Genomic DNA, 27157 nt, shown 5'->3' with positions numbered 1-27157 from the left:
TGCTGTAATAAATGTTAAACACTGCTGATACTATTTCTCCTACAGGTCCTGGCCTATTTTGACATTGCTTTTACCGCCATATTCACCATGGAGATTGTGCTGAAGGTAACACACTTACTTCTGTCTGTCTGTAGGTCAATTGAACTCAGTATCTGAGTCTCCCTGTTTCTCTGCCTATCACTCCTAATCAATTAATCCATTACGTAATTGTTTACACCATCCAGCCTAGCTCTTGTTATCGTCCCTTATCTAACGATCAGGAGAATGAGGAGGGATCTCATTGAACCCTACCAAATATTGAAAGGTCCAGGTAGAATGGATTTAGATTCAAAGATTCAAAGTTTATAGGCATCTGTTAGGCTCATGAGACCATGGATTTGCGCCTTTGAAGATTTCCCAGGGCGTAGGCCTGGGCAGAGTTGTTTGGGAGACTGACAGTTGCCCATGCTGCAAGCCTGCCCCTCTCCACGCCACCGATGTTCTCCAAGGGAAGGGCACCAGGACTCAAGGACACAACACGCTGCCTCACTGAGGCTTGAACCAGTGACCTTCAGATCCTTATCCCCTAGGTCACATGCCAACACTCAAGATTCAAAGTACATTTGTTATAAAACTATATATAAATCATACAACCTTGAGATTTCTTTGTCTACAGGCAGAGAAACCCAAAAGAACTCAATTAAAATAAAAGACCAACACCTAATGCACATAGAATGAGATAAAAAAATCAAGTCATGCCCATTGGTTTTATCACCATATTCAGCATGAAAATTTGCTAGAGGGATTGAATGGCCACCAGGCCCAGCCTCAGAATAGAAGGGCACCCCTTTACAAAAGAGATGAATAGGAGTTACTTTTCGGTAAATCTGGGGCATTCATTGCCACAGACGGCTGTGGAGGCCAAATCATGGGGTATATTTAAAGTGGGGGTTGATAGGTTCCTGATTAGTAAGAGCAGTAAAAGGTTATGTGGAGAATGTCGGCGAATGGGGTTCAGAGGGATAATAAATCAGCCATGATATAATGTCAGATGGGCTAAATGGCCTAATTCTACTCCCAAATCGGAAATGTTTATCCTTTCTTCCCAAACGTTTTGTTGGATTTAGGCATCTAAAAAACATTCTAGTATTTATTCCCACGATAGAAGCATAGCGGTTACCACAACACAGTTACGGCACCAGTGAACCTAAACTTGACATTCAGAATTATTTGTTTATAACATTTATGTCAGTGAGTCACGTGCACCTACTCATGGGCAAGTAGGATATTTAGAGAAACAGCACGTTTACTGGCCCCTTCTTCCCAACGAGTCTGCACCGCCAAATTACACACATGTGAGCAATTAAGTTCCTAACCCGTACGTCTTTAGAGTGTGGGGGGGGGAGAACCCAGAGGAAAACCGTACATGTTTAGAGTGTGGGGGGGGGGGGAACCCAGAGGAAACCCGTACGTCTTTAGAGTGTGCGGGGGGGGGGAGAACCCAGAGGAAACCCGTACGTGTTTAGAGTGTGGGGGGGGGGAGAACCCAGAGGAAACCCGTACGTGTTTAGAGTGTGGGGGGGGACCCAGAGGAAACCCGTACGTGTTTAGAGTGTGGGGGGGGGAACCCAGAGGAAACCCCTACGTCTTTAGAGTGTGGGGGGGGGGAGAACCCAGAGGAAACCCGTACGTGTTTAGAGTGTGGGGGGGGGGAACCCAGAGGAAACCCGTACGTGTTTAGAGTGTGGGGGGGGGGGAACCCAGAGGAAACCCGTACGTGTTTAGAGTGTGGGGGGGGGGAACCCAGAGGAAACCCGTACATGTTTAGAGTGTGGGGGGGGGGGGGAACCCAGAGGAAACCCGTACGTCTTTAGAGTGTGGGGGGGGGGAGAACCCAGAGGAAACCCGTACGTGTTTAGAGTGTGGGGGGGGGAACCCAGAGGAAACCCATACATGTTTAGAGTGTGGGGGGGGGGGAACCCAGAGGAAACCCCTACGTCTTTAGAGTGTGGGGGGGGGGGAACCCAGAGGAAACCCATACATGTTTAGAGTGTGGGGGGGGGGAACCCAGAGGAAACCCCTACGTCTTTAGAGTGTGGGGGGGGGGGAACCCAGAGGAAACCCGTACGTGTTTAGAGTGTGGGGGGGGAACCCAGAGGAAACCCATACATGTTTAGAGTGTGGGGGGGGGAACCCAGAGGAAACCCCTACGTCTTTAGAGTGTGGGGGGGGGAACCCAGAGGAAACCCGTACGTGTTTAGAGTGTGGGGGGGGGAACCCAGAGGAAACCCGTACATGTTTAGAGTGTGGGGGGGGGAACCCAGAGGAAACCCGTACATGTTTAGAGTGTGGGGGGGGGGGAGAACCCAGAGGAAACCCGTACGTGTTTAGAGTGTGGGGGGGGACCCAGAGGAAACCCGTACGTGTTTAGAGTGTGGGGGGGGGGGGAACCCAGAGGAAACCCCTACGTCTTTAGAGTGTAGGGGGGGGGGAGAACCCAGAGGAAACCCGTACGTGTTTAGAGTGTGGGGGGGGGGGAACCCAGAGGAAACCCGTACGTGTTTAGAGTGTGGGGGGGGGGAACCCAGAGGAAACCCGTACGTGTTTAGAGTGTGGGGGGGGGGAACCCAGAGGAAACCCGTACATGTTTAGAGTGTGGGGGGGGGGGAACCCAGAGGAAACCCGTACGTCTTTAGAGTGTGGGGGGGGGGAGAACCCAGAGGAAACCCGTACGTGTTTAGAGTGTGGGGGGGGGAACCCAGAGGAAACCCATACATGTTTAGAGTGTGGGGGGGGGGGAACCCAGAGGAAACCCATACATGTTTAGAGTGTGGGGGGGGGGAACCCAGAGGAAACCCCTACGTCTTTAGAGTGTGGGGGGGGGGGAACCCAGAGGAAACCCGTACGTGTTTAGAGTGTGGGGGGGGGAACCCAGAGGAAACCCCTACGTCTTTAGAGTGTGGGGGGGGGGGAACCCAGAGGAAACCCGTACGTGTTTAGAGTGTGGGGGGGGGAACCCAGAGGAAACCCGTACATGCTTAGAGTGTGGGGGGGGGAACCCAGAGGAAACCCGTACATGTTTAGAGTGTGGGGGGGGGGAACCCAGAGGAAACCCGTACATGTTTAGAGTGTGGGGGGGGGAACCCAGAGGAAACCCGTACATGTTTAGAGTGTGGGGGGGGGAACCCAGAGGAAACCCGTACATGTTTAGAGTGTGGGGGGGGGAGAACCCAGAGGAAACCCGTACGTGTTTAGAGTGTGGGGGGGGGGAGCTGGAGGAAACCCGTACGTGTTTAGAGTGTGGGGGGGGGGGAACCCGGAGGAAACCCGTACATGTTTAGAGTGTGGGGGGGGGGGAAACCAGAGGAAACCCGTACGTCTTTAGAGTGTGGGGGGGGGAGAACCCAGAGGAAACCCGTACGTGTTTAGAGTGTGGGGGGGGAACCCAGAGGAAACCCATACATGTTTAGAGTGTGGGGGGGGGGGAACCCAGAGGAAACCCCTACGTCTTTAGAGTGTGGGGGGGGGGAACCCAGAGGAAACCCATACATGTTTAGAGTGTGGGGGGGGGACCCAGAGGAAACCCCTACGTCTTTAGAGTGTGGGGGGGGGGGAACCCAGAGGAAACCCATACATGTTTAGAGTGTGGGGGGGGGAACCCAGAGGAAACCCCTACGTCTTTAGAGTGTGGGGGGGGGGAACCCAGAGGAAACCCGTACGTGTTTAGAGTGTGGGGGGGGGGAACCCAGAGGAAACCCATACATGTTTAGAGTGTGGGGGGGGGGAACCCAGAGGAAACCCGTACGTGTTTAGAGTGTGGGGGGGGGAACCCAGAGGAAACCCGTACATGTTTAGAGTGTGGGGGGGGAACCCAGAGGAAACCCGTACATGTTTAGAGTGTGGGGGGGGGAACCCAGAGGAAACCCGTACATGTTTAGAATGTGGGGGGGGGAACCCAGAGGAAACCCGTACATGTTTAGAGTGTGGGGGGGGGGAGAACCCAGAGGAAACCCGTACGTGTTTAGAGTGTGGGGGGGGGGAGCTGGAGGAAACCCGTACGTGTTTAGAGTGTGGGGGGGGGAACCCAGAGGAAACCCGTACGTGTTTAGAGTGTGGGGGGGGGGAGAACCCAGAGGAAACCCGTACGTCTTTAGAGTGTGGGGGGGGGAACCCAGAGGAAACCCGTACGTGTTTAGAGTGTGGGGGGGGGGAGAACCCAGAGGAAACCCGTACGTGTTTAGAGTGTGGGGGGGGGAGAACCCAGAGGAAACCCGTACGTGTTTAGAGTGTGGGGGGGGGGAGAACCCAGAGGAAACACGTACGTCTTTAGAGTGTGGGGGGGGGAGAACCCAGAGGAAACCCATACGTCTTTAGAGTGTGGGGGGGGGGGGAGAACCCAGAGGAAACCCGTACGTGTTTAGAGTGTGGGGGGGGGAGAACCCAGAGGAAACCCGTACGTCTTTAGAGTGTGGCGGGGGGGAGAACCCAGAGGAATACCCTACGTCTTTAGAGTGTGGGGGGGGGGAACCCAGAGGAAACCCGTACGTGTTTAGAGTGTGGGGGGGGGGAACCCAGAGGAAACCCGTACGTGTTTAGAGTGTGGGGGGGGGGGAACCCAGAGGAAACCCCTACGTCTTTAGAGTGTGGGGGGGGGAGAACCCAGAGGAAACCCGTACGTGTTTAGAGTGTGGGGGGGGGAGCTGGAGGAAACCCGTACATGTTTAGAGTGTGGGGGGGGGGGAACCCAGAGGAAACCCGTACGTGTTTAGAGTGTGGGGGGGGGGAACCCGGAGTAAACCTGTACGTGTTTAGAGTGTGGGGGGGGGAACCCAGAGGAAACCCGTACGTCTTTAGAGTGTGGGGGGGGGATAACCCAGAGGAAACCCGTACGTCTTTAGAGTGTGGGGGGGGGAACCCAGAGGAAACCCGTACGTGTTTAGAGTGTGGGGGGGGGGGAGAACCCAGAGGAAACACGTACGTGTTTAGAGTGTGGGGGGGGGGAGAACCCAGAGGAAACACGTACGTGTTTAGAGTGTGGGGGGGGGGAGAACCCAGAGGAAACACGTACGTCTTTAGAGTGTGGGGGGGGGAACCCAGAGGAAACCCGTACGTGTTTAGAGTGTGGGGGGGGGGGAGCTGGAGGAAACCCGTACGTCTTTAGAGTGGGGGGGGGAACCCAGAGGAAACCCGTACGTGTTTAGAGTGTGGGGGGGGGGGAGAACCCGGAGGGAAACCCTTACGTGTTTAGAGTGTGGGGGGGGGGGGAGAACCCGGAGGAAACCCTTACGTGTTTAGAGTGTGGGGGGGGGGAGAACCCGGAGGAAACCCTTACGTGTTTAGAGTGTGGGGGGGGGGAGAACCCGGAGGAAACCCTTACGTGTTTAGAGTGTGGGGGGGGGGAGAACCCAGAGGAAACCCGTACGTGTTTAGAGTGTGGGGGTGGGGGGAGAACCCAGAGGAAACCCTTACGTGTTTAGAGTGTGGGGGGGGGAACCCAGAGGAAACCCCTACGTGTTTAGAGTGTGGGGGGGGGGGAGAACCCAGAGGAAACCCGTACGTGTTTAGAGTGTGGGGGGGGAGCTGGAGGAAACCCGTACGTCTTTAGAGTGTTGGGGGGGACCCAGAGGAAACCCGTACGTGTTTAGAGTGTGGGGGGGGAGCTGGAGGAAACCCGTACGTGTTTAGAGTGTGGGGGGGGACCCAGAGGAAACCCGTACGTGTTTAGAGTGGGGGGGGGAGAACCCGGAGGAAACCCTTACGTGTTTAGAGTGTGGGGGGGGGGGAACCCAGAGAAAACCCGTACGTGTTTAGAGTGTGGGGGGGGGGGAGAACCCGGAGGAAACCCGTACGTGTTTAGAGTGTGGGGGGGGGAACCCAGAGAAAACCCGTACGTGTTTAGAGTGTGGGGGGGGGGAGAACCCGGAGGAAACCCGTACGTGTTTAGAGTGTGGGGGGGGGGAACCCAGAGGAAACCCGTACGTGTTTAGAGTGTGGGGGGGGGGAACCCAGAGGAAACCCGTACATGTTTAGAGTGTGGGGGGGGAACCCAGAGGAAACCCGTACATGTTTAGAGTGTGGGGGGGGGAACCCAGAGGAAACCCGTACATGTTTAGAGTGTGGGGGGGGGAACCCAGAGGAAACCCGTACATGTTTAGAGTGTGGGGGGGGGAACCCAGAGGAAACCCGTACATGTTTAGAGTGTGGGGGGGGGAACCCAGAGGAAACCCGTACATGTTTAGAGTGTGGGGGGGGGGGGGACCCAGAGGAAACCCGTATGTGTTTATAGTGTGGGGGGGGGAGCTGGAGGAAACCCGTACGTGTTTAGAGTGTGGGGGGGGGGACCCAGAGGAAACCCGTACGTGTTTAGAGTGGGGGGGGGGAATGGAGAACCCGGAGGAAACCCATATGTCTTTAGAGTTTTGGGGTGGGGGAACCCAGAAGAAACACATGCAGCTCATGGGGAGAATGGACAGACTTCTTTCTGACAACATTGGCATTTGAACCCAGGTGTCTGGTGCTGTAATAATACTGCATTAGCTTTTATGCTACTGTGCTGCTCCCCCCAAATGATGGGCTTCCCTCTGGGGCTGAGATCAGTCGGAGCTCTTTCTCACTGCTACACTGTATCTCCAGACTGAAGTCCATCAAGTTCTGTGTTCCTTTGCTTTAGCTGGCTTGCTCGACCCTTCTAAAATCTCTTGAATAACTTCTAGCAGCAGATTCACCAGAGCTACCAGCAGGCCTTAGGCTTTGTTCACCCCAAGGGTTCACAATGATGTGACAGTTTATGCACAAAGTACACTGCAGATGCTGTGTCAGTTTATGCTGTCTAACTCTGCCATCCCGTTAATGAGGTGGAAGTGATTTGTTTCTACAGGGTCAAACAGATGGAGTGAGTTAAATGTGTAAATCAGAGGACGTTTTGCATCCCTTATCTAAAATGCTGGGGCTGGAAGTGTTTTGGACTTTGGAATTCAGTCGGCCCTCCTTATCCATGGGAGATTGGTTCCGGGACCTCCAGCGGATTCCAAAATACACAGATGCTCAAGTCCCTTATTTAACATGTATCAGTGCGGTGGACTTTAGGACCCAGTGGAACCCCGGACTTTATTTAACGTGTCTCCATGCTGTGGACATTAGGACCTGGCGGTGCATCTCTGAATCTGCAGTGTTTCTGTTCATGAAAATAATCATGATCGCAATTGAAAATAAGGTGGAAATAATAAAGTTGATCAGAAAGAGGTGAAACGCCATCAGTCACTGGAAAAGCGTTAGGCTACAGTCGGTCAACAATCGGAACAATTTTAATGGAGCATGTGAAAGACCCTGCCCCGATGAAAGCTACAATTATTACTAAGCAACGCAGTGGTTAAATTACTGAATACATATGTTTCTTAAGTGTTTTATATGCATAGAAAGGTAAAATATGTGCTATATACTAAGAAAAACGTTTGACTAACTGACACTAAATAATACTGGATGTACCTGTTCCGAATTCAAATCCAACTTAAAGACGGACTCAGGAATGGAACTCATTCATAACCCGGGTCTGCCTGTACTTTTAAGTCATTTCTAGATTACTTATAATACCTAATACAATGTAGATGCTATGTAAATAGTTGTTATACTGTAATGTTTAGGGAATAATGACAAGAAAAAATAGTCTGTACATGCTCAAACAACGAGTGCTGGAGATCGGGTTTTCCTGATCCATGGTTGGTTGAATCCACGCTTACGGAATCTATGGAGTCTGCAGAATCCACGGATAAGGAGGGCCTACGGTATATAATGTGATACCTTGGGGGTGGAGCCACATCTAAATGTGGAATTTATTTACGTCACGTATAAAATGGCTACAAAGTGCTTGAGTCTTCCCATTTGGATCTGTAGTATATTAACTCACTCCCTCTGTTTTTCTCGTTTTATCTTAGACTATCTTGCCATCTTTCATTCCATCCCTCCACTTCTCTCTCCCTCTTTCTCTCTCTGTACAGATGACGACCTACGGTGCGTTCCTTCACAAAGGCTCTTTTTGCCGGAACTACTTCAACATCCTTGATCTGCTTGTGGTCAGCGTTTCTCTGATCTCCTTTGGAATCCAGTGAGTATTTGAGAAGATTTTTTAATTTGCAATGCAGCACAGTAATGGTCCCTTCCGGCCCAGCGAGCTGCAGTGAGCTGCCCTATTTTACCCATGCGACCAGTTAACCTACTAACCAGTATGTCTTTGGGATGTGAGAGAATACCGGAGCATCTGAAAGGCTCCCTGGTGGTCATGAGAACAAAGTACAAACTCCTTACCGACAGTGGCAGGAATCAAGCCTGGCTCTCTGGCACTATAATAGTGTTATTCTAACTGCTGCACTACCATCCTGCCCTTTTTAAAAAATAAGACTGTAAGATGTACTTTGACTGATCAAGGACTTTATCAACCTTCATTATCACTGACATGGAAGTTGTCTTTGTGCAGTACGGTAAGTCATAACAAAAATATAAACAAGTAAGCAGTGCAAAAAGTGAGTAAAATAATAGTGATGTGGTGTTTCTAGATTCAGAAATCTGATAGTGGAGAGGAAGAAGCTGTTTCTAAAGCTGCCTGATAGTAATGAGAAGAGGTCATGCCCCAGGTAACGGGGTGTTTAATGATGGATGCCGCCTTTTTGTGGCATTGCCTTTTGAAGATGCCCTTGATGCTGGGGAGGCTAGTACTCATGATGGAGCTGGCTGTGTTTACAATCCTCTGCAGCTTTTTTCTGATGCTGTGCAGTGGCCTTCAGTGATGCAGCTAGTTCTAATCCCCCTACAGTAAATCTGTTGAGAAATTTGCAAGAGCCTTTGGTGACAAACCAAGTCTGCTGAAACTCCTAATGAAATATCGTTGCTAGCATAACTTCTTTATAATATGATGAGCCCAGGAATTTGATTTGTTTAAATGTCTTAAAGCAATGTTGTTTGGTGAAGTACAAGAGATACTGCAGATGCTGGAAATGCCGGAGGAACACACATGCTGAAGGAACTCAGCAGGTCAGGCCGCATTTATGGAGGGGAAATAGGCAGTTTGCATTTCTGGCTGAGACCCTTCATGGAAGGGAAGGGGGCAAGAGCCAGAATAAGAAGGTGGGCAGATGGGAAGAGGGGTGAGACCAGGTGAGGTGGAAGATGAGAAGTGAGCAGGTGGTAGGTGTGTAACACCCTGGCTAAGATTTTTACTGCTATGATGTAGGTTTTTCATTTTAGCAGTTCCGAAAGAACCTATTTGGGTTTAAGCTGAGATTAGAGGTTTTGTTGTTCAGCTTGGGAATATGGTGTCTGCCAATCAAGATGGTGGAATTGGGAAGAATGCTGATCATAGAGGTTTTGTGAAAGACACTGGTGTGGGTTGAGGTTCTTTTTGCAGGAGCTGGGAGAAGACTGGAGGGAGGTGTCTGAGGATACTGTCCCTCTTGTACAAGGTGCTCTGTGCAGGTGAATGGCTTCAGGGAGGAGGACCCAGTGGGAGAGCTGACTTGTTCGAGATGGATTTCGAGTGACTTTCACGCAGACCAAGGGCCCAGCGTTTGAGTTACAGACAAGTGCAAGATAAGCTCCAACTTACGTGCACATTTGATTGTTCATGGGCCCTTTTTGGTTTTTTTCTTTAATATGTTTGCTTAAGTTAACATTTTTAAATCTTCATAATAGTCTGCAGTGTTCGATCTGTTATTTCCTGCTGACAGGCAATTACAGGGAGCAGTAAATCACACAGCATCACACAAACTGGGGTTTGGGTGGGTAAGACATTCCAACCTCACAGATTTGACGGGCTCAAAGTCTATACCCTAGATGTACGAAGCCTGAGACTTTCACCACAAGAGTCCAGTGACTGTTAGCAAAGGTCTAACAAGCTGCATTTCCAGAGACACCCAGTAAAAAAGGGTTTCAGGTGGAAATGGTAAAGGGCTGAAGATGAAATCACTGTCCACTTTCTCAATGTGTTGGTTTAGAAGTTAGCTTTATGGTCCAGGTGCAGTTCGATGGGATGAGACAGAATAAGTACCATGAACCAGATGGGCCAAAGGGCCTGATTCTGTGCTGTAGTGCTCTGACTCCAGTGTGACAGTACATGTTACCAGGTTATCTCTTCTGTTGTTCTATTCCAGGTCTAGTGCGATCTCTGTGGTAAAGATTCTGCGTGTCCTCCGTGTGCTCAGACCTTTGAGAGCAATTAACAGAGCAAAGGGACTAAAGGTGAGGCAGAGTCTAAAGAACATATGTGGGTGTGTGAGTGTATGTATGTAAATGCATATTAGTATGTGTATGTACAAGTATTTGTGTGTGTGTGCAAGAGGGTGTGTGTGTGTGTGCGCATGTGTGTATGAGTTTGTGTATGTAAATGCATGTTGGTGTGTATACAGGTTCCCCCCGCTATCCAAAGGTAGAGCGTTCCTATGAAACGGTTCATAAGCCAGAATGTTGTAAAGTGAAGAAGCAATTACCATTTATTTATATGGGGAAAATTTGTGAGTGTTCCCAGACCCAAAAAATAACTCTCAGCAGAAGCACTTTTCTTCTTTCGAAATAAATCTCTTGCTTGGCAATTTTTTCCATTAAATTGCAGTTTCGTCACAGTTAAACACTTGCTTATACAAATAACCACCTTCTGTAATTATTTTCTTTAGTTCTGCTGGGAACTTTTCAGCAGCTTCAGTATCAGCCGAAGCACTCTCTCCAGTAAACGTTAAACAATGAAGCTGCCCTCGCCTCAGAAACTGATCAAACCACCCATGGCTACCTTTAAATTCCACTTTCATCACCATCGTCCAGTGCTTTCTGATTCAGCTGATTTCTCCGTTAAGTATAAGATAACGGAACACCACGCTTCGTACACCCATCAGTCCACTCAAACAATAGAGTTTCTATTTTATCCATTATTGGATGCCGACTAAAAGAGAACACTTTGCTATCAGGAGAGCCAACGGTAACATCGGCAGCTTTCAAGATTCTTTCTCTCTGCGTGTAAATAGTGCGAATGGTGTAAGTAGGCAAGTTCAATGTGTAGACAATGTCCTTACTTCGTTCACCATGATCGAAACGCTTCATTATGCCTAGTTTTAACACCCTTACGAGCTCTTTTAGGCTTTTCGGATACCCATCTTGCTAACGGATACACAAAATAAATCGAGGTAAAGCACAGATGCTCAGAGGCACATGTTTAAACAATGGCAACTAGAATGCAGTTCCAGGGGAGGAGCTTGGCTGCTTGGGGCACGTGCTACCTTTTTACAAACACTGCCTTTTTCGTAAAAGTGAGAACACTCTTCGGCTAGCAAAAACAGATAACTAATGTAGGTCTTTTGTAACAGCGAGCTGTCGTAATGCGAACATTTGAAAAATGGGGGCCACCTGTATGTAAAAGCGTTTGTGTGTGTGTGCACGAGAGGGGGTGTGAGCGAGAGAGTATGTGTGAGAGTGTGTGGGTATGATGCCCATTCCTACCCCTGTGTGATGTGACACTTCTGAGATATATTTTGCAGTGAAGGCTTCAAGCAAGTTTATCTGTGCAGAGACTGCCCTCTGTGTGGAGCTGACTGCTAATGCTCACTCTCCCTTTCTCTCCCCACAGCATGTCGTACAGTGTGTGTTTGTGGCAATAAAGACAATCGGAAACATTGTGATTGTCACAACGCTCTTACAGTTCATGTTCGCCTGCATCGGCGTGCAGCTCTTTAAGGTGAGTGCCTGCTAGTGAGATACTAGCTAAAGGGCAGGATGAGATTTATTTGTCACAGGTACATTGAAATATCGTGGTGTGTATCAATGGCCGACAGAGTCTGCAGATGTGCTGAGAGCTGCCCAAAAGTGTCGCCACCACTCACTAACCCTAACCCGTACATCATAGACTTATGGAACACTACAGCTGCCCCATTAACCTGCCTAGACCCATCGACCTGCACTAAGCCCTCCGTATCCCTCCCTTCCATGTAACTATCCAAATTTCTCTTAAACATTGAAATTGAACCCGCATCCACCACTTGCGTTGGGAGCTCATTCCACACTCTTACCATCCTCGAGTGAAAAATTTTCCCCTCATGCTCCTGTTAAACATTTCATCTTTCACTTTTAATCCATAACCTCTCACCAGACCTCAGTGCAAAAAGCTTGTTCATATTTACCTATCTGTATCCCTCGTAATTTTGTACACCTTTATCAAATTTCCCAATCTTCTAGGTTCTAGGGAATAACGTCCAAACCTATTCAACCTTCCCCTGTAGCTTAGGTCCTCAAGTTCCAGCAACATCCTTTTTCTCTGCAATCTTTCAAACTTACTTACATCTTTCCTGTAACCAAGTGACCAAATCCTGACACAGTACTCCAAATTAGGCCTCACCAACATCTTATATAATTTCACCATAATATCTCAACTCCTGTACTCAATACACGGAATTATTCCAAAACCTTTCATTATGACCCTGTCTACCTGTGAGGCCACTTTCAAGGAATTATGGATCTGTATTCCCAGATCCCTCTGTTCTACCACACACTCCTAGCTGCTCTACTACTCACCAGGTAAGAACTACCCTGGTTGGTCCTCCCAAAGGGCAAAGACACGCTTCTCTGTATTAAATTCCATCTGCCATTTATAGTCCATTTTTCCAGCTGATCCAGATCCCACTGCAAGCCTTGATAGTCTTCCTTGTCCACTACACCCCTAATCTTTGTGTCAGCTGCAAATTAGATGATCCAGTTAACCACGTCATCACCCAGATCATTGATGTACAGTAGATGACAATAGACCCGGCACCGATCCCTGTGGCACTCCACAGGCTCCAGTCAGAGAAGTAATCATCTACTACCACTCTCTGGCTTCTTCCTAAAAGCCAATGTCTAATCCAGTTTATTACCTCATCTTGCATGCCAAGTGGCTGAACCTTCTTGACCAACCTCCCATGAGGGATCTTGTCAAAGTCCACGCAGGCAACAACCACTGCCTTGCCTCCTTTCCCAGTAACATCAGTGGAATATGTGAAGAGACTGAGCACCCGGAGGAGATCCACGTGGTCATGGGGAGAACGTGCCAACTCCTTACAGACAGTGGTGGGCATTGAATCCCAGTCGGTGATCACTGGCACGTAAAGCTTAATAAGCAAATAACTGCATGTAAAACTCAGAATTCTGTATCCTCTGGGACAACTCCAGTGCCAAAACAAGAACGACTTAGTGCAGCAGCTCTGATTGAAACAAATACTCTTGCTTTAGCCTGCTATAGCTGAAAACCACAGCTGCATCTCAGATATCTACAATCAGTAATTCCATTTTAATGCGATTAAACACTCTATCTCTGCTCAAAACCAATGGAGATAGATCAGACCATAGTGGGTAATATTGTCCCTTTAAGCCACTGGCAGAAGCAGGGTCACTGTACTGGGCTAAAAACGAGCTTTTTGACTCCCAATACCGACTAAGTGCTGACAAACATGGTCTCTGATATAGAAAACTGATGATCTCAGAGCTGGGGAGCTGTATCAGGGGGATGATAGGACTGCTTGCGCCTTTTGTTTCAGCAAATCCTGGTTAACCCCTTCCATGACAAACATAACAATTCAAATACACTGCCAAGATAGGTCTGTCAAGTCTCTCAAAAACAGAGGTGGAGATGTAAGCAGATAGTGGCAGATGGAGTTCAACCCAGAGAAGTGTGAAGTGGTTCATTTTGGTAGGTCAAATATGATTGGGACTCCCATACTGTTAAAGGTCTAGATGGGTTAGAGTTTGTGAAATGTGTTCAGGTAAGTTTTCTAAATCAATATATAGAGGTACCAACTAGGGAGGATGCAATATTAGATCCCCTATTAGGAAATGAGTTAGGGCAGGTGACAGAAGTGTGTGTAGGGGAACACTTTGGTTCTAGTGATCATAACGTCATTAGTTTCAACTTGATCATGGATAAAGATAGATCTGGTCCTTGGGTTGAAGTTCTAAACTGGAAAAAGGCCAAATTTGAAGAAATGAGAAAGGATCTAAAAAGCGTAGATTGGTACAGGTTGTTCCCTGACAAGGATATGATTGGTAAGTGGGAGGCCTTCAAAGGAGAAATTTTGAGAGTGCAGAGTTTTCAATGTTCCTGTCAGGGTTAAAGGCAAAATGAATAAGAATAAGGAACCTTGGTTCTTGAGGGATATTGGAACTCTGATAAAGAAGAAGAGAGAGATGTATAACATGTAAAGGCAACAGGGAGGAAATAAAAACACAAAAGTACAACTGCAGATGCTGTGGATCAAAGAATACGAACACAACGCTGGAAGAACTCAGCAGGTCAGGCAGCATCCGTGAGAAAAGAGTAGCCAACGTTTCAGGCCGAGACCCTTCATTGGGAATGGGGGGTGGAAGAGAGGACCAAAGCCCAGTAATAGAGATAGGGGAGGGGGTAGGACCTAGAGGTGCCAGGTGGAAAACCAATCAGACGAAAGATAAAGGGGGGAGGGGGAGGGGATAAGCATGAAAGAACTGTAGAGATAAAGAAGCAGAAAGTTGAAAGGGGAGACAGCAGAGAGGGACCTGGGATAGGGGAAGGTGAAGGGGCTGGGAATTACCGGAAATCGGAGAATTCAACGTTCATACCACCAGGCTGGAGGCTACCCAGACGGTAGATGAGGTGTTGCTCCTCCAACCTGAGTTTGGCCTCATCATGGCAGTAAAGGAGGCCATGTATGGACATATCTAGATGGGAATGAGAGGCAGAGTTGAAATGGGTGGCAAACGGGAGGTCCTGTCTTTTGTGATAGATGGAGCATAGGTGCTCAACGAAGTGGTCCCCCAATCTGCGTCGGGTCTTGCCGATGTAGAGGAGGCCTCACCGGGAGCACCGGATGCAATAGACGACACCACCAGACTTGCAGGTGAAGTGTTGCCTCACCTGGAAGGACTGTCTGGGGCCCGGAATGGTGGTAAGGGGGGAGGTGTGGGGACAGGTGTAGCATTTGGGCTTGCAGGGATAAGTGCCAGGTGGGAGTTCTGTGGGGAGGGACGTGTGGACCAGGTAGTCGCGGAGGGAATGGTCCTTGCGAAAAGCAGAGAGGGGTAGGGAGGGAAAGATGTGCTTGGTGGTGGGGTCCTGTTGAAGGTGGCGGAAGTTGCGGAGGATAATGTGTTGTATCCGGAGGCTGGTGGGGTGGTAGGTGAGGACAAGGGGAACCCTGTCCCTGTTGTGGTGACAGGAGGATGGGTTAAGGGCTGAAGTGCGGGAAGTGGAGGAGATGTGGGTGACGTCATCTTTGATGATGCCAGAAGGGAAACCACGATCCTGAAAGAAAGAGGATATTTGAGAAGTCCTGGAATGGAAAAGGGGGAAATAAGATGCTTGAGGAGTATAAAAAGAGTAAGAAAATACTTAAGAAAGAAATCAGGAGGGCTAAAAGAAGACATGAGGTTGCTTTCGAAGTCAGGGTGAAGGATAATCCTAAGAGCTTCTACAGGTATGTTAAGAGCAAAAGGATAGTAAGGGATAAAATTGGTCCCCTTGAAGATCAGAGTGGTCGGCTATGTATGGAACCAAAGAAATTGGAGAGATATTAAATGGGTTTTTTGCATCTGTATTTACTAAGGAAATTGGAATGGAGTCTATGGAAACAAGGCAAACAAGTAGGGAGGTCATGGAACTTATACAGATTAAAGAGGAGGAGGTGCTTGCTGTCTTGAGGCAAATCAGAGTAGATAAATCCCCAGGAGCTGACAGGGTATTCCCTCGGACCTTGAAGGAGACTAGTGTTGAAATTGCAGGGGCCCTGGCAGAAATATTAAAAAAATCGATATCCACGGGTCAGGTGCTGGAGGATTGGAGGATAGCTCATGTAGTTCCGTTGTTTAAAAAAAGCTCAAAAAGCCAGGAAATTATAAGCCAGTAAGTTTGACGTTGGTAGTAGGTAAGTTATTGGAAGGAGTACTAAGAGATAGGATTTACAAGTATTTGGATAGACAGGGACTTATTAGAAAAAGTCAGCATGGCTTTGTGCGTGGTAGGTCATGTTTAACCAATCTATTAGAATTTTTCGAGGAGGTTACCAGGAAAGTGGATGAAGGGAAGGCAGTGGATGTTGTCCACATGGACTTCAGTAAGGCCTTTGACAAGGTCCAGCATGGGAGGTTAGTTACTAGGTATATATGAAGAGGTAGTAACTTGGATTAGACATTGGCTCAATGGGAGAAGTCAGAGAGTGGTAGTGGAGGATTGCTACTCTGAGTGGAGGCCTGTGACTTGTGGTGTGCCACAGGGATCAGTGCTGGGTCCATTGTTATTTGTCATCTATATCAATGATCTGGATGAAATTGGATCAGTAAATTTGCTGATGATACAAAGATTGGAGGTATAGTGGACAGTGAGGAAGGTTTTCAAAGCTTGCAGAGGGATTTGGACCAGTTGGAGGAATGGGCTGAAATATGGCAGATGGAGTTTAATGCGGACAAGTGTGAGCTATTGCACTTGGGAAGGTCAAACCAAGGTAGAACATACAAGGTAAGTGGTAGGACACTGAGGAGTGCAGTAGAACAGTGGGATCTGGGAGTACAGATACATAATTCCCTAAAAGTGGCATCACAAGTAGATAGGGTTGTAAAGAGAGCTTTTGGTACATTGGCCTTTATAAATCAAAGTATTGAGTATAAGATTTGGAATGTAATGGTGAGGTTGTATAAGACATTGGTGAGACCGAATTTGGAGTATTATGTGCAGTTTTGGTCACCTAATTACAGGAAGGATATTAATAAGGTTGAAAGAGTGCAGAGAAGGTTTACAAGAATGTTGCCAGGACTTGTGAAACTGAGTTACAGAGAAAGGTTGAATAGGTTAGGACTTTATTCCCTGGAGCGTAGAAGAATGAGGAATGATTTGATAGAGGTATTATGATGGGTATAGATAGAGTGAATGCAAACAGGCTTTTTCCACTGAGGCTAGGGGAGAAAAAACCAGAGGTCATGGGTTAAGGGTGAAGAGGGAAAAGTTTAAAGGGAACATTAGGAGGGGCTTCTTCACGCAGAGAGTGGTGGGAGTGTGGAATGAGCTGCCAGATGAAACGGTGAATGCGGGCTCACTTTTGACATTTAAGAAAAACATGGACAGGTATATGGATGAGAGGGGCTTGGAGGGATATGGCCCAGGTGCAGGTCAGTGGGACTAGGCAGAAAAATGGTTCGGCACAGCCAAGAAGGGCCAAAAGGCCTGTTTCTGTGCTGTAATGTTCTATGGTTCTAAGAGGCTACAGGTTTAAGGTGCTGGGGAGTAGGTACAGAGGAGATGTCAGGGGTAAGTTTTTTACTCAGAGAGTGGTGAGTGCGTGGTATGGGCTGCCGGCAACGGTGGTGAAGGTGGATACGATAGGGTCTTTTAAGGGGCTTTTAGATAGGTATGTGGAGCTTAGTAAAATAGAGGACTGTAGGTAAGCCTAGTAATTTCTGAGGTAGGGACATGTTCGGCACAGCTTTGTGGGCCAAAGGGCCTGTAGGTTTTCTATGTTTTTCTATGCTTCAGGATCGATTCCTCGTGGTGTATAAATGTAGTGGTGCTTTTTCAATTCTCATCACCAGATATGCAACACCCCTTGATCAGATGTCATCCAGTTTACCTGCTGCGGGAGATATCAGCTTTCACTTTGGTAGCTGTGTACATTCCACCTCAGGCCAATGTTAAGCGGGCTCTAGACAAACTGAGCAATGCAATCAACAGGCATGAAACAACACATCCTGATACCTTCCTCATCATTTCGGTGATTTTAACCAGGCCAGCCTGATAAAGTCACTAAATAATTATTATCAAAAATCACCTGTAGCATCAGAGGAATCAACAGACTGGATCATTGTTACACCACCTTCAAGAATGCCTACCGTACTATTCCATGCCCTCACTTTGGGAAGTCTGATCACCTGGTTGTATATCTATTTCCTGATACAGGCAAAGACTGAAGATTGTAGCAGCAGTAGTGAGAACCAAGAAGGTAGGGACCAGGGAGGCACAGGAGCACTTACAGGACTGCTTTGAATCAGTGGACTGGACACTATGTAGTCACCTTTGAACCTGGATGATTATGCTGCAGTTGTTTCTGACCTCATTAAAACCTGTGTGGGTGAGTGTGTGCCTGCAAAAACTTGCTATAAGTTCCCAAACACAAAGCTGTGGATGAACCAAGAGGTTCGTAGTCTGCTGAGGACTAGATCTGTGGCATTGATGTCTGGTGACCCAGGTCTGTACAAGGAAACCTGGTATGACTTGTGAAGGGCTGTTTCAAGAGCAAAGAAACAATTCTGAGAGTGGTTAGAAGTGACGTCGAACGCACAACAACTCTGGCAGAGTTTGCAAGTCATTACTTCCTACAAAGCAAAACCCAACATTATGAATGGCAGCGATGCTTCACCACCAGACGAGCTTAATGCGGTTTATGCTCATTTTGAAGTGGAGAATAAAACTACAGTTATGAGGATCCCTGCAGCATCCAATGAAACTGAGATCTCAGTGTCAGAGGCCGATGTCAAGCTGTCCGTCAGGAGGGTGAACCCTCGCAAAGTGACAGGTCCTGGTAAATACCTGGTAAGGCTCTGAAAACTTGTGCCAACCAACTGTTGAGGCTATTCAAAAGACATTTTCAATCTCTCATTGTTTCATTGCTATGGTCAGAAGTTTCCACCTGCTTCAAAAGGGCAATAATTATACCAGTGTGCAAGAGAGCAGTGTAAGCTGCTTTAATGACTATCTTCCAGTAGCACTCACATCTACTGTTAAGAAGTGCTTCGAGAGGTGGGTCATGTGTAGAATCAACTCCTGTCTCAGTAAGGTAGTCATTTGCAATTTGCCCACTCCTCTACTCTCTTTACACCTGCAACTGTGAGGCTAGGCATAGCTCAAATGTCATCTACAAATTTTCTGATGGTACAATCATTGTTGTCAAAATCTCAGATGGTGACAAGAGGACACACAGGAGCAAGATATTTGATGCTTGGCATTCAACCAGCTAGTTGAGTGGTATCATAGCAACAACCTTGCACTCAACGTTAGTAAGGCCAACAAAATGATTGTGGACTTCAGAAAGGATAGAATGAGGAATCAGAAGTGAAGAGAGTGAGCAATTTCAAGTTTTTGAGTGTCAGTATCTCCAAGGACCTAACCTGGATGCAACATATTGACACAGCTATAAAGAAGTCAAGACACCGGCTATATTTCATTAGGAGTTTGAGGAGATTTGGTTTGTCACCTAAATCATTCAATTGTTTTAGAGGCAGGTTCGGTATTGTCACTTAAAGAAAAATTGGATAGGTATATGGACAGGAAAGGAATGGAGGGTTATGGGCCGAGTGTGAGCCGGTGGGACTAGGTGAGTGTAAGCATCGACACAGTCTAGAAGGGCCGAGATGGCCTGTTTCCGTGCTGTAATTGTTATATGGTTATAAAATCTTCTACAGATGCACTGTGGAGAGCATTCTGACTGGCTGCATCACTATCTGGTATGGGGGTGGGGAGAGGCTACTACTCAGGATTGAAGTAAGTTGCAGTAAAGTTAGTTAGCTCCATCATGGGTACCAGCCCACATAGTATCCAAGGCGACTACAAGGAACGGTGCCTTAAGAAGGTGTCGTCTATCATTAATGATCCCCACCACCCAGGACATGCCCTCTTCACACTGTTACTGTTTGGAAGGAGGTACAGGATCCTGAAGGCACACACTCAGCTTCTTCCCCTCTGCCATCCAATTTCTAAATAGAGATTGAACCCACAAACACTACCTCACCACTTCTTTTTATTTCTGTTTCTGCACTACTTACTTTAACGTAACTCTTTAATATACATATATGTACTTACTGTAATTCAAATTTTTTTCTATATTTATCATGTATTGTACTGCTGCCACAAAGTTAACACAATGTATCACGACATATTCTAGTAATATTAAATCTGATTCTGAAATATACTCTGACTTTCATCTTTCCACATTATTCCAGGTGCTTGCAACTCAAAAATATTACACATCACCAGCGCTGCGTTAAAACAAACAAGATGCTGGAGGAACTCAGCAGGTCAGGCAGCATCTATGGAGGGAAATAAACAGTTGACATTTCTGGCTGAGACCCTTCGTGGAAAGGAAGGGGGCAAAAGTTATGGTTATATAACCATATGGTTATGTATGGTTATAAAAGCCAGAATAAGGTGGTGAGGGAAGAGAAAGAGTACAAACTGGCAGGTGATAGGTTAGACCAGGTGAGGGGGAAGGTGGGAGGGTGAGTAGGTGGTTGAAGTGTGAAGCTAGCAGGTGATAGGTGAGACTGGGTGAGGGATGAAGTGGGAAGCTGGGAGGTAATAAGGTAAAGGGCTGAAGAAGAAGGAATCTGATAGGAAAAGAGAGGTGACCACAGGAGGAAAGGAAGGAGGAGGGACACTGGAGGAAGATGATGGGCTGGTGAAGAGAGGAACCCAAAACTCACTAACCCTAACCAATACATCTTTGGAATGTGGGAGGAAAGCAGAGCATCTCAAGGAAATTGATGTGATCACGGGGAGAATATAGAAACTCCTTATAGACAGCAGAGTGGGAATTAAAACCCAGTCACAGTGCTGTGAAGAATTATGCTAGCTGCCATGCTACTGTGTCCATCTGATAGCTTGTAATAAAAAAAATTAGACATAGCCAGCACAGTGTTAAATCAGAGCAGTGAAAGCAGAACTGTGTACAATATTGTAGGTCTCTGATTAGCTGCTCCTGAAGCGTGCCAGGTCTCATGAGACATCAAAGGACTTCCATACAGTTAGAATGAAGGGTCTCAGCCTGAAACGTTGAATGCTTATTCCTCTCCATAGATGCTGCCTGACCTGCTGGGATCCTCAGCATTCTGGGTGTGTTACTCTGGATTTCCAGCATCTGCAGACTCTCTTGTGTTTCAGCCAATTTTCCTGTGTTCGTTATCTGGAGAATCCTGCATTAGGATCAACAAATTCACAGCCAAGTGGAGAAATGATGTTCAGCAGCACGCACACAAAATTTTGGAAGAACTCAGCAGGTCAGGCAACATCTGAGGAGGGAAATGGGCAGATGATATATTGGAATGAGACCCTTCATCAGGTCTCCATGGAGTCCTGATGAAGAGTCTCGGCCCAAAATGTAGACTGTTTACACTGAATGCCTACTTTATTGGGCACAGCTGTACACCCACTTGTGAATGTCAATATCTCATCAGCCAATCATATGACAGCAATTCAATGCATAAAAGCAAGCAGACATGGTCAGAAGGTTCAGTTGTTGTTCACACCAAGCATCAGTTTGGGGGAAGAAATGTGATCTGAGTGACTTTGATAGTGGAATGATTGTTGGTGCCAGACGGGGTGGTTTGAGTATCTCAGAAACTGCTGATCTGGGATTTTCACACACAACAGTCTCGGGAGTTACAGAGGATGGTGCAAGAAAACAAACAACATCCAGTGAGCAGCAGTTCTGTGGGCAAAACACCATGTTAACGAGAGAGGTCAGCGGAGAGTGGCAGTCTGGTTTGAGCTGACGTGAATGCGGTAGTAACTCAAATAACAGTATGTTACATAGTGATGTGCAGAAGAGAACCTCTGAACACACAACATGTTGAAGTGGATAGGTTACAGTAGCCCAAGAACATGAACATGCATTCAGCTCTCACTTTATTAGGGAAAGAAGTTTCCTCCAGAATTTTGTGTGTGTTGCTCTGGATTTCTAGCATCTGCCCAATATCTTGTCTCCTGAATGATGTTGCTGGGAACAGTTGATGAATTATTTCTGTTGTTTTGTAGAATTAGTTCAAATTTGAGGTGAGTGAAGTTATCCAAGATGGTTGTTGGGTAATAGCAGTTCCTGAACCTCGTGATGTGGCTGCTGTACCGCCTGCCTGAAGAGAGAATGGTCTAGTTTGTGGGGGTCCTTGATGATGAAGGCTGCTTTCTTGTGTCGTCGCTCCATGTAAATGTACTCAAGGCAAGGGCTTTGCCTGTGCTGGACTGGCCTGTATCCACTAGAGGCTGATGAATCTCTGGAATTCATTGCCACAGGCGGCTGTGGAAGCCAAGTCTCTGGGTATATTTAAAGCGGAGGTTGATAGGTTCTTGATTAATAAGGACGTCAAAGGTTACAGGGAGAGTGCAGGAGAGTGGTGCTGAGAGGGAAAGTAAATCAGCCGTGATTGAATGGTGAGCAGCTTCAATGGGCCAAATGGCCTAATTCTGCTCCTATGTCTTATGGTCTCTTATTCTTTTAAAGTCAATGTAGGAGGGAATGATCTTGGAGTAGGTAACTCGTGGGTAACTTTTGACATCTCCCAATTCACTACTACTACTACTTCTTAAACCCAACACCCCCATACTCTGGGGCATGGTTCTCTGTCCTGGGCCGATTTTACCACACAACTTCATACGTCTTCTCAGTAAAGAACCTTCCTCTCCCAGGGATGAGGTCTTTGGAGCTTCAGTTGGTGTGTCTGTACATTTGGATTTTTAACGGGATGGGGTTGCTTGCCCCATGCCCAACCCTCCTCCTCTGGCAGCAGGGATTGTTACTGTGCATGCCAGAGTTCTCCCAGTTCACTGATGAGTTTTAACATCTGTCCTCTTCTTACCTGCAGGGAAAATTTTATTCCTGTACTGATCCCATCAAAATGACAGCGGAGGAGTGCAAGTAAGTCTGAGCCTGTAGTGACCCGTCCTTTCTGGTGCCGTGAGTATCCAATGAGTGTGAAGTTTGGGAGCCCAGGCCTGGGAATAGGGAATGCAAGCAAACTTGGAACTGAACCTGTCACTATATAATGCTTTAGCGCAGTTCTTTGTGGAATCAGTTCTTGAACACCTCTCAATTTCATAAAGATTTCCCTTCCCCTTTCCTCTTCTGTTCCCCATCTGGCCTGTTCCCTCTTCTCCTCATCTGCTCATCCTCTACCCCTGGTGCCTCTCTTCTTCCGTTTCTCCCACAGTCCACTCTCCTATCATATTCCTTCCTCTCCAACCTTTTACCTTTTCTAACCACCTAGCTTCACTGATCACCTTCTAGCTAATCCTTCCCCTCCCCCACCTCTTTATTCTGGCATCTTCCCCTTTACTTTCAGTCCTGAAGAAGGATCTTGGTCCGAAACATCAATTGTTTATTCATTTCTATCAATATGGCCTGACTTGCTGAGTTCCTCCAGCATTTTGTGTGAGTTACTCTGGATTTCCAGTATCTGCAGAACCTCTAGTGTTCTTGATCCTCACCATTGTAAATCTCAGGCAATTCTCTGGTGACAGTTGGTTCTGAAAGTACTACTACTTCTCTGCCCAGCTCCCTTGCTGGCTCTTTGGCTACCAGCAGTAGCTCACTAGAGTCCTCCGTCCTGGGCCAGTCTTTCAAGTTGTCCCCAGGTCTAGCTCGTATTTGAGATCCTTCCTCTCCCAGGGATGAGGACTTTGGAGCTTCTGTTGGTGTTTCAGTAGCTCTGGGTTTTTATAGGATGGGGTTGCTCACCCCACTCCCAACCCTCCCCTTTTTACAGCCTGGCTTGAGACTGTACATGGTGAACGTAGTCCTGAAACTGCCTTCTAAATATTCAGAGTGACCACATACAAAATACTGGAGGAACTCAGCAGGCCAGGCAGCATCTATGGAAAAGTCCTGAAGGTCTCGGCTCAAAACACTAGCTGTTTACTCTTTTCCACAGCTGCTGTCTAGCCTGCTGAGTTCTGCCAGATTGTGTTTGAGTTGCTTTGGATCTCCAGCTTCTGCACCCAATTAATGTTTACTCTGGAACTTCTCTCCATGTAAACGCTGAGCACCTCTCTTGAACCTCCTCTTAATCTTCCTGTCACCAAGACAGACACACCAATTTCCCCAGTCTCTGCATGATCCACGTCCCTTATGCAATGTTATCAGATCTCCTTTCCAAGGTAGCAGTATTGTCAACAGGTGTGGTGCTTAGGGTTAGACATATCAGGGGAAACATGACTACTGTCCTGTAAAGGAGCAACCTGATTTTATCTTGAAATGTGTAACTCCATTTGTAAACCCTGAATCCTGTCATCCATTCTTCAAGTTTATTGTCATCTGACTGTTCAACCAAATGAAACGATGTTCCTCTAGACCACAAAAGATATAGCAGACACTGCACCAAAAATAAAATATTACCACAAATAACTTATTAAAATACAATTCGAAGTGCATGTAGTGTTCAGCACAGGTTAACGGTAAGGAATACTATAAACAGCTCACTGTGCTGGTGATAAGAACTGGGAGGTGATGGGGTATTCATTAGTCTCTCAGCCTGAGGAAGAAGCTGTTACCCAGTCTGGCAGTCCTAGTCCTGATGCTGCTGTGTGTACAAACATTCTGACGTTTATATTTCTGTGTCCCCTTTAGTATTTCAGTATTCTCATATTGCCTTTCCTGTTTCATCCATCAAATATAATGTAAAACTGCCCCAATCTTTCTCTCACGCACTCTCTCTCGCTCTTCCTCCGCCCTGCTCTCCCTTCGCCCCACTATCCCTCCTCCCTGCACTCCCTCTCCGCTCTCTCTCTCCCTGCTCTCCTTCCCCTCACACTCTTTCCCCCACGCTCTCTCATTTTGCATTACATTAAATATGCTATAAATTGCAGTAAAAAATGTGCATGTGTATACTTTACACACTCACACACACACACACAAATACATATACAAGGTTCAATGTGTTGCGCATTCCTTTGCACACCACTGTTGTAACTAATGGTTATTTGGGTTACAGTTGCCTTCCTGTCAGAGTGAACCAGTCTTGCCATTCTCCTCTGATCTTTCATTAACATGGCATTTCCATCCATAGAACAGCTGCTTGCTGGATTTTTTTTGCACCATTTTCTGTAAACTCTAGAGATTCTTGTGTATGAAGATCCCAAGAGATTGGCACTTGCTGAAAAACTCAAACCACAGTCTGGCATCAGTAATCATTCCATGATCAAGGTCACTTAGATCACATTTCCTCCGCATTCTGATGTTTGATTTGAACAACTGAACCTCTTTACCATGTCTGCATGCTTTTATGCATTGGGTTGCTGTCACATGATTGGCTGATTAGATATTTGTATTAATGAACAAGTGTGCAGGTTTTCCTGATAAAGTGGCCATTGAATAGTTCAAATAGAGAGCAAAGATAGTGAGGTAGCGTTCATGGACTCATTGTCCATTCAGAAATCTACTGGCAGAGGGGAAGAGCTGTTCCTGGCTCACTGAGTGTGTGTCTTCAGGCTCTTGTACCTCCTCCCTTATGGTAGCAATGAGAAGAAGGCATGTCCTAGATGAAGATCCTTCATGATGGATGCTGCCTTCTTGAGGCATCGACAGTTGAAGATGTCCTTGATTGTGGGGTCATCTGTGTATCTCTTTTCCCTTTCAAACCTCACTGGGGCCCTCACTCTCTCATGACCAGCCCCCCCACCTCTGTTTCTCCTTCCTCTCTTACCACACCCCCTCTGTTTTCAGGGGACATTTCATTGTCTATGGTGACTCAGGCCAGATTGCAGTCCAGGAACGGATGTGGGTGAACAGCGACTTCAACTTTGACAATGTCCTCTCTGCCATGTTGGCTCTCTTCACAGTCTCCACCTTCGAGGGGTGGCCTCAGTAAGTAGTAATGTGTGTCTCACAGTGAATACCATCTGCCCCAGAAAAGGATCCCTGTAAAATCAGGAGACAAGACAGTGAGTATTGGTAGTGTGAAACACTATGGGTACAGAGGAAAGGGTCCCTGTAAAATCAGGAGACAAGACAGTGAGTATTGGTAGTGTGAAACACTATGGGTACAGAGGAAAGGGTCCCTGTAAAATCAGGAGACAAGACAGTGAGTATTGGTAGTGTGAAACACTATGGGTACAGAGGAAAGGGTCCCTGTAAAATCAGGAGACAAGACAGTGAGTATTGGTAGTGTGAAACACTATGGGTACACAGGAAAGGGTCCCTGTAAAATCAGGAGACAAGACAGTGAGTATTGGTAGTGTGATACACTATGGGTACAGAGGAACGAGTCCCTGTAAAATCAGGGGACAAGACAATGAGTATTGGTAGTGTGAAACACTATGGGTACAGAGGAAAGGGTCCCTGTAAAATCAGGAGACAAGACAGTGAGTATTGGTAGTGTGATACACTATGGGTACACAGGAAAGGGTCCCTGTAAAATCAGGAGACAAGACAGTGAGTATTGGTAGTGTGATACACTATGGGTACAGAAGGAAACCTCCCATTTATTTACTGATTGACTTATTTAGATTTACAGCACAGAATAGGCCCTTCAGGCCTTTAGCCGTGCTACCAGCAATTCACCAATTCATCCCAAGTCTAATCACGAGACAGTTTGCAATGACCTTTTAACCTGCGAACTGTTTCATCTTTGGATTATAGGAGGAAACTGGAACACCCGATGGAATCCCACACATTCCATGGGGAGGATGTACAGAGACTCTTTACAGGGGACACTGGACTCCAATGCCCCAAGATGTAATAGTGTCACACTAACCACTACGAAGGATGCAGTGTTGCTGTTGCCTTCAAAGGAGAATCCCACACTCTGCAAACTGCTGTATTTTGAGGGAGATTTAAACATTAAAAAAAGCTGATGGTGGAGAAGCCTTTAGTTTCTACTGGACAAATTAGACTTCAATATGCTGTACATGTTGTTAGGGGCAAGACCCTTAACAGTGTTGATGAGCAAAGGGTTCGTAACTTCCTTAAAGTGACTGCACAGGTTGATAGGGGTTAAGAAGGCATGTGGCATGCCTGCCTTTATCAGTCAAGGCACTGAGTTCAAAAGTCAGCAAGTTGTATTGCAGTTCTGGTCGCCTCATTATAGGGAGGATGTTGAGGCTTTAGGGAGAGTGCAGAGGAGGTTTGCCAGCATGTTGTCTGGATTAGAGGTCTTGAGTTATAATGAGAGGTTGGATAAACTTGGGTTGTTTTCTCTGGAGAAGTGGAGGTTGAGGGGAAATCTGATAGAGGTTTATAAGATTATGAGAGGCACAGATTGAGTAGGCAGACAGTCCTTCCTTCCTGGTGTTGAAATGTCTAATACCATGCTTTAAAGGGGAGAGGGGAAAGTTCAAAGGAGATGTGAGGGGCAAAATTTTACAGAGAGTCGTGGGTGTCTGGAATGCACTGCTTGGGGTGGGGGTACAGGCAGATTCATTAGGGAATTTTAAGAGATGTTTAGATAGGCACAT

The 27157-nt window shown here is 47.0% G+C and overlaps 1 protein-coding gene across 1 annotated transcript in view; it reads left to right on the top strand.

Annotated features, from left to right (window-relative positions):
• LOC132381205 (voltage-dependent L-type calcium channel subunit alpha-1S-like) overlaps nucleotides 1-27157 on the top strand; it is a 381429-nt gene that overhangs the window by 191241 nt on the left and 163031 nt on the right. The window contains exons 19-24 of the mRNA XM_059950504.1: nucleotides 46-105; nucleotides 7974-8080; nucleotides 10119-10206; nucleotides 11582-11689; nucleotides 22573-22625; nucleotides 25428-25568. Of these exons, the coding sequence (XP_059806487.1) occupies nucleotides 46-105; nucleotides 7974-8080; nucleotides 10119-10206; nucleotides 11582-11689; nucleotides 22573-22625; nucleotides 25428-25568 (557 nt within the window). The remainder of the gene's footprint in view (nucleotides 1-45; nucleotides 106-7973; nucleotides 8081-10118; nucleotides 10207-11581; nucleotides 11690-22572; nucleotides 22626-25427; nucleotides 25569-27157) is intronic.

This window comes from Hypanus sabinus, chromosome 25 (assembly GCF_030144855.1).
Source record: "Hypanus sabinus isolate sHypSab1 chromosome 25, sHypSab1.hap1, whole genome shotgun sequence".
In the NCBI taxonomy this organism is placed as follows: Eukaryota; Metazoa; Chordata; class Chondrichthyes; order Myliobatiformes; family Dasyatidae; genus Hypanus; species Hypanus sabinus.
Note: the sequence above shows the minus strand (reverse complement) of the source record. Positions and strands in the feature narration are given on the sequence as shown.